General features: G+C 35.0%; 1 protein-coding gene across 2 annotated transcripts; it reads right to left on the bottom strand.

The window, feature by feature from the left end:
* Positions 1 to 962: 962 nt before the first annotated feature.
* Positions 963 to 7,412, bottom strand: LOC100370570 (pseudouridylate synthase PUS7L-like). 2 transcript variants are annotated; one of them, XM_002738314.3, is made up of 7 exons: positions 7,350 to 7,412; positions 5,964 to 6,854; positions 5,535 to 5,694; positions 4,882 to 5,059; positions 3,824 to 3,925; positions 2,411 to 2,755; positions 963 to 1,669 (listed from the first exon to the last, which is right to left on the bottom strand). In XM_002738314.3, the coding sequence occupies exons 2-7, from the start codon at positions 6,805 to 6,807 to the stop codon at positions 1,211 to 1,213; spliced, it is 2,088 nt and encodes a 695-aa protein (XP_002738360.3). In that variant the 5' UTR covers positions 6,808 to 6,854; positions 7,350 to 7,412; the 3' UTR covers positions 963 to 1,210. The 2 variants fall into 2 exon arrangements, with proteins under 2 accessions (XP_002738360.3, XP_077868458.1); XM_078012332.1 differs by having other exon boundaries at positions 7,336 to 7,409.
* Positions 7,413 to 7,600: the final 188 nt, after the last annotated feature.

Below are 7,600 nucleotides of genomic sequence, written 5' to 3'. Positions count from 1 at the left end.
AAATGTGCATCAAGGTCCTATTATGTTTAATGTATGTACCAAATTTGAACAAAATCCGTCCATGCATAACTGAGATACGGGTCCGGAATGGTGAAAATGTGCGATTTCAATGCATTTTTGGCCTTAAAGCGGCCCCCATTTGGCTATCGTTAATGAGATCATGAAACAAATGCACATACATATTTGTGACATGATGTACCTTGTGTGTGTGAAGTTTGAACTTGATCAATCCAGACATGTCTCGGATACGGATCCAGAACTGAATTCTTTAAAACAAAATGGCCGCCAGTCGGCTATTTCGAACTTGATCCGAAAAAAAAAAATGACGTGCATCAAGGTCCTACCGGTATTATGTTTAATGTATGTACCAAATTTGAATGAAATCCGTCCATGCATAACTGAGATCCGGGTCCGGAATGGTGAAAATGTACGATTTCAATGCATTTTCGGCCTTAAAGCGGCCGCCATTTGGCTATCATTAATGAGATCATGAAACAAATGCACATACATATTTGTGACATGATGTACCTTGTGTGTGTGAAGTTTGAACTTGATCAATCCAAGCATGTCTCAGATACGGATCCAGAACTGAATTCTTTAAAACAAAATGGCCGCCAGTCGGCCATTTCGAGCCCGATCCAAAAAAGAAAATGACGTGCATCAAGGTCCTATTATGTTTAATGTATGTACCAAATTTGAACAAAATCCGTCCATGCATAACTGAGATCCGGGTCCGGAATGGTGAAAATGTGCGATTTTGATTCATTTTCGGCCTTAAAATGGCCGCTATTCGGCTATCGTTAATCGGATCATGAAAAAAATGCATGTGCATATGTCCCATATAATGTGTGATGTATGAGTGAAGTTTGAACTTAATCGGTCCATGCATGTTCGAGATACAGGTGATCACGGACGCACGGACGGACGGACGCACACAGGGCAAAACATAAGTCCCCGGGAAGTTCATATGTAGGAGTTATTTTATTTATGCAAGCATAATTAATATCAAGATCAAAGGTTAATTCTGCCATCTACAGTAGTTCAAACCTTGTAACTTTGCCATTTCAATGTTGGATATTTCATTGGTCTTGGAGGAAAATTAATTCAGCTCGAAACCTATTGACAGTGAGATATATATAGTCTTTCATAAATTATAATATATTCTTGTCTATCCATGAATGTAATCAAAGCAAAGCACACAAGAACACACTCATTTAGGAGTTTTCATAATTTCTCTTAAGCACACTGTAGCATAAGAGGATGGCAGTAAATCAAATGAAACTTCTACATTGCAATCAGACTGTTCATCGTCACTGGATGTCTGTACCTCCTTGTTGACTGACTGTGCACTACTACATGCATCCTGGGAAATAAAAACTGCTTTTGTTTCCTTACAACTCTCTTCATAAACTTTAGACTTTCTTGTAAGAAGTTTGTATTGAGTATTTCTTGGCCATGCAATAAGTTTTCGGTAGTCTCCATGGATGTTCATTTTCAAAGAAGAGATCCTGAAGTTATGTTGTTCTAATTCATCAGAGGAAAGTAGCTGGGAATACATGTGGGAAACTGAGTTGGTTGGCATAGTAACTGTGTTGCCAGGCAATGGTAGCACAACATCACTGATAGAGTATCTGCTTTTATGGATGTCTTCTGGTTCTACTATTTTCACCTAAATATAAATAATTTTATTTTTAGTATAAGGCAGGGAGGATTTGCATGACGTGATTAGTTGAAGCATTTGTCTAATTTGCATAAATTAATATTCATGCAACATTAATATTCATGAGCAATGACAACAATCCTCTTGTAATTAAACCTGTCCCAATTAAGTAGTTCCAACTTGAATGATTCTGTAGTTATGAGCTGAAAAACATGTTTTTGGTCACAGTTCTTCAAATTATAAAAGTATATCCACTTTAAAGTGATCAAGAAATTCACAGAAAATGTGGGGACAAGTTGTTATTTCACTTGAATACCATTGCTCAAAATTGCTCAGAATGTTTTTTTTCCCCCATCTATGAATACGCAGTTTGAAATGAAAAATTACACATATAATGCACACCTGTTAGGAAACTTGAAGCATAAACTGATTGCCCATACAATTTTCAGATTTAATTTATATAATACAGATTTTTTCGATGACAGCCTACGAAGAATGATTATCAAACGTTCCATCCGAGTCAGATATCATCTGCCTATGTTGTAGTATTTCTGGTCATCAATTAGCATAAATTAGCATAAATTAGCATATGATTGTTTCACTGTAACTGACAAACACTGCATAACTATATAGAACTTGATGGTTTTGGTACACACATGCATATCATGCACTAACAATCACATGACCGTCAATGAAACTTCAATCAACCTGTTGCAAATTCAGCTGAGCTGAGTACTAAAATACACTAACCTGTGTCTTGTTTCCCTCAGTCACTTCAACAAGATCCCCAACAACAACATCAACTCCGTATTGTTGAATTCTATAAGATGCTAATTTGTTCCATACAAGACTACAATAACTGTGAACATACAAAACCCTCATGTAATATGGTATCATAAGCAATGCTTTAGTACATCCATCATTGTCCTGTCCATGTCGGTGTAACGCCTTCAACAGCATGCACTCTCGGATTTTATATCGCGGCATCATAGACAGCGTCTCCTTTGCATTATTTGTATTTCTCCAATGCCTCTTTGCTTCATTGACTGTATCTTTTCCATCTCCCGGCATTAAAATCAAATTAATGGCTTCTTTCTGTTGAAACAGAATAAATTGCTAAATAAATCACTTCACACATTTGTCTTATAATCATAAATCAGGGGTCAAACAACTAATTGACCAGTTGTCTAATAAATCAAACACCAAAGCCAACTTTTGTAATCTTTCACAAATAAAATTGTTAGTAATTGTTAATGCGTACAATTTCTGTCAAAAAAGGAGCAACTGCCCAAAAAAGTGAAGTTGTGTTTTAAAAAATTTAGGTACTATGATACTAATATTACATTGTAATAGTGTGCCTTTTGTATTTAGTTTTATGGTTGTGCCAAAAGGTAACCAGTTTTCATATGATGGTTCAACATAACAAAAGTGTTTTTGGGACAATCAAAAAGCCATAATTTTGACCCCTATAAACACTGTTGATATCTGTCAAATTTACACAAAGGTTTAGGTACGCTAGCTGATATACAGTGGCCACTTGCGGGTGTCAGGATCCAAGCAAAACTGCAACTGATCGCAGGTCGCGACTTACCAAGGGGGGGTTTATGAATTGAAAATGGATAAATAGCACATATAAACACATACTGTACTGTATTTTCAGGTTTTTTCTGATCTAAACTTTTGAACCCAACATACAGAATACTATGATATTGTTGGATGAATTTGTTTTCAATTTTGACCAATTCTTTGATGGCCACTCAAAATAAAGCTTGAACAACTTTTTTCCAAGTGGGTCAAAAATTCCTGGAGGCCATAGAGATGATTGTATAAATGCCCAATGGATTTCTTTGATTTCATTCAAAACAGTCTATTTCCTTCATAGTTTCAGAGAGTACAGACATTTTCAGCCATTCTGGCTTTGAGATTGGGCTTCCTCAGAAAACTAAGTTCAAGCCCAAAGAGGGAAGGTAAATATTTTAAATGGCTTGCATTTGCCACTTATATGCATTCTAAAACAGCAAATATTATATAACTTCATATACACTTCATGTATACTGCAAATACAAACATATGTATTAATTCTGCCTGCAAGGAACCTTTTTTTTATTGCCTGAAATGTATTTGAAATGTATATAATGGTACATAGTTATTATTTAATCATACCATATTTCCTTTGAGTAGAGCTAGTCCAACTCTGTCCGCAGTTACAGGACTGTCATTTGAACCAAATCGTTGTGTTCCATAGTAATTCACAAATCCATGTTCCTATAGAGACAGATCAAACAATTTTGGTGAAGAAAGTATTTAATGGAATTTACATCTGAGAGGAAAGGTAAGCTTGTTTGAACAAACTCAGATCACACCTGCTGACATGCTGAAAGTATGCCAAAACAATAGAAAAGAGAATTTCCATTTATTATTTGGTATAAATTATACAGTTTCTTTTACATGAACTTTATTAGTTGTCTAGTTTGAGTAAACAAGTACTCAGGCCAAGTCAATGACTGCAACGTTCAGCTGCATGATAATTTAACCATGAGAGCCCATTTGTGTAAAGCTAATGTATCCTCGATTGTACATTCAAGTACTGTCATTGGAAGCCGCTGCTATAATTGGTATAAATTATACAGTTTCTTTTACATGAACTTTATTAGTTGTCAAGTTTGAGTAAAGAAGTACTCAGGAGAATTTAATGACTGCAATGTTCAGCTGCATAGTAATTTAACCATGAGAGCCCATTCAAGTACTGTAAAATCAATCATTGGAAGCCTATGCTTCTATTAAAATGCTACAATGCAATAGAAGGGATGCAAGTTCTAATAGAGCATCTACACATACGAGGACAATTTTTCAATTGTTCAACAAGTGTGGGTGCAGCTTTTATTAGGGATGATGCTTCTTATAGAGATTTTATGTTATTTTTCCAGTTTGGACGTGTTAATGCTATAGATTTTTATTTTCCAAGTATGTTTCAGCATATAACTGAACAATCTTGGAACATGAAGCAAGTAACCATGAACCTAATATTCTTCTGCTATGGAATTATGGATTGTAAGGAGTTGCAATTTTACACTATCTGCCTTTGCAAGAAGATATGAAACACTCAATTCCATTAATTCATATATTCAGTACGGTACGTGTTTTTAAATTAATGTGCAAATATTCATATGTCAGATATTTATTTATTTCACTATGGAAAATACATTTAATTTATTAAATACCTGAATATGTTCCATTGCTGTGGAAACAACATCTTCAAGTCTATAAGATTCAGAAGTTGCATCTCGTATCAGTATCTCAAAGTGGTTTCCACCAAGCTGACCAAGCTTCAACGGGGCACAGCATCTTTTAATCGTGCCAACTCTGATATTTGGCAAAGAATCATTAATTTCTTGTAATCTAGTTAAAAGAACAATTCTAGGTGAAATAATAGTAAGACATTTAAGATAAAACAATATATATTCAGCATTTCATATTTAAATTATTTTTGATGTTTTGATTTAATATACATTAGATACCCGGGCACTAGGTTTTGAATCAAATAATAGTACAATATGACTTATATTAACGCTCTTATGCATATATACCGGAATACATGCTGGCAATTTCTAGGCAGTAGTTAGCATATACTGATTTCTGTTGTAATAAACTGTTTTTCAACTTCCAATGACAAATTATTGCATTTTTGAGAAATTATCATTTTTATTTAATTTGTCCCCAGAAAGTACCAGGATGTATAACCTTAAATCCCACGCAAGGCCAACTGCTTTATTTTTAGCATTATGTATAAAATAAATCGGTACTTGGATCATTTGTCCAATCATTGTTTTTTAATAATTTTTATTACGATTTACTGAATATTATATTCACATACTTATGTGGAAGAACCCCTCTAATAACCATAGCTTGTGTTGTGATTGCTTTTTTATCTTTCATCCCGGCATAACTAATGTCAGACGGCTGGCATCCAGTGGCATCAGCGATCTGCTGGATAGCATCCAATGTTTCTAAATCTCTTTTTTCTAATACGAAAGCTATGAGAGAAAACAAAATATAATGTGAGACGTGTTGTGATACCTATTTTGTACCTGTCATGTTAACAATTCTTTATTAGAAGCATATCTCCCATAGAAGCATAAATTGCAATTACTGTATATTGGATCATTAAAATATGACTTTTGATTAATGACATAGCTCTGTCATTTATCTAAGAACACACACTTCTAATAGAGCCAAAACAGCCAACCAAAATATTTTTCTTATTTACACACACAATTTCAGCAAAAACAAGTCAATGTTCTACCTGTGTATATGTCTTCTTTATTTTCACCCACAGCATGTTTTCTTTTCTTTCCTTTCTGTTGATGGAACTTTTCACGAAATCTCACCACAATAGAAGATTTCTCATGAGGAGTTACACCTTTGAAATTACCGACAAATGTTTTAGTTTCCACCATAGCACCGTAGTATTTGGCAATCAGGCGATGGATTCTAGTCCTCCTCTCTTTACATTTTCCAACTTGCAGCTTTAACATGCTACTTGCATTTTTATCATCAATGAACCTCAACAAATTATTCACCTGATCAGCAGACAACAATGTTTTAAATTCAAAATAATTTCTATCACTGGAAGCAAAAATTTCATAGCTACTCTCCTGATTTCTAGATGTTGTTGTTTTTAAATGTGGGTGGAGCTGTTTCACACAGTGGTGAAGCTTTGCTCGTTGTTCCTTTTCGTTAAATAGCCCAAGTGAGATGCAATCTTCATCATTTTGATTGTCACCGTGGTGATTAGCATCATTATTTATTTTCTCTGAAAATATGTTGAGTTTTAAAAGTGGCTCTTCATTTTTTAAAACCTCACATAAAGTAGCTTGCAATGTAGCAGCATCTTTTCCTTTCCAATACTCAAAAACTTTTCTGTCTTGGTTAATGGATTGTGAACAGGTATCATGGACAGTATGTGATCTCACAGGATTCTCAACATTCCCATTCAGACAAAGACAGACAGCACCCCCTTCAACTGTTAACTCTGTGACTCTGAAATCTTTGTACCGTTCTTTAATCTTGCCATTAAATCCACTATGGTTTGATAGGAAGTGTACCATACCAAAGTCGGTTACTGATGTTGATGCCACTTCAGCCATTTGTCATTCTTTGCACTTTCTGCTCATTGAACACTAATGGAGTCAGTCTTTTCAATAAAAAATGGAAAAAAGCGACACCTGATTATATGCATTGCAGATGGGAATTAATAAACACAAGTAATCTGTACAGTGATTGAATGAAGTTCTCTCGGTAAGAATTCCTCAGGACCCCTTCACCCATAACTCTAGTCTCAACACTGACCCACTAGTACCCCTCCCCCATTTCAATTGGTCTTTTGTAGGGAGAGATATATTGAATTACATTGGAGGCTGGAGTGTTAGGGTTCAGATTAGGGGTGAGGGGTCCTTAAGGAACTCTGTTCTCTCCTACACAAAAAATATTGTCAATATACATGAATAATGAAGTTGAGTCAGCCTGTTGACTGCTGAGAAGGTCGGGGCCCGGGTCAGTTTCGAGTTACCCCGTGATACCGCCATAGAGTTTACACATTCATTCTTATCTCACCATAACAGTTTTTCAAAGAAAATGTCATGGATTTACTGTTGATAGTAAGCAAATAAACTGACCGAAATAAACTCACTATAAATATCGTCTGCTGTATTCTCCACGATACGAATCAGAAACGCTCAGCTGCCGAACACTTCCGGTTTATAATCTAAATCGAGGCCAGGTAACCTGGTCGCGACTATTATTGCAAAGGGTAGTAAACTATTGCTATTAAAATGCGTATCGTGTTTTCATCTTATTTTGTTCGACAAACTATTATTTTATTGAGTATTTTATATATATTTATCTTTCAAATATATTATTATTATTCAAAATATCAGAATT

The sequence above is a fragment of the Saccoglossus kowalevskii genome, chromosome 3 (assembly GCF_978046115.1).
Source record: "Saccoglossus kowalevskii chromosome 3, keSacKowa6.1, whole genome shotgun sequence".
Taxonomy (NCBI): Eukaryota; Metazoa; Hemichordata; class Enteropneusta; family Harrimaniidae; genus Saccoglossus; species Saccoglossus kowalevskii.
This window is presented reverse-complemented; position numbering and strand designations above follow the sequence as displayed.

Excerpts from the sequence above, each read along its gene's own strand:
- LOC100370570 (XM_002738314.3), bottom strand. The coding sequence starts at position 6,807 with ATGGCTGAAGTGGCATCAACATCAGTAACCGACTTTGGTATGGTACAC. Across the intron at positions 5,060-5,534 it reads AGAGGGGTTCTTCCACATAA|ATTACAAGAAATTAATGATT; the intron begins GTATGTGAATAT and ends TCTTTTAACTAG. Across the intron at positions 1,670-2,410 it reads CTGAGGGAAACAAGACACAG|GTGAAAATAGTAGAACCAGA; the intron begins GTTAGTGTATTT and ends ATTTATATTTAG.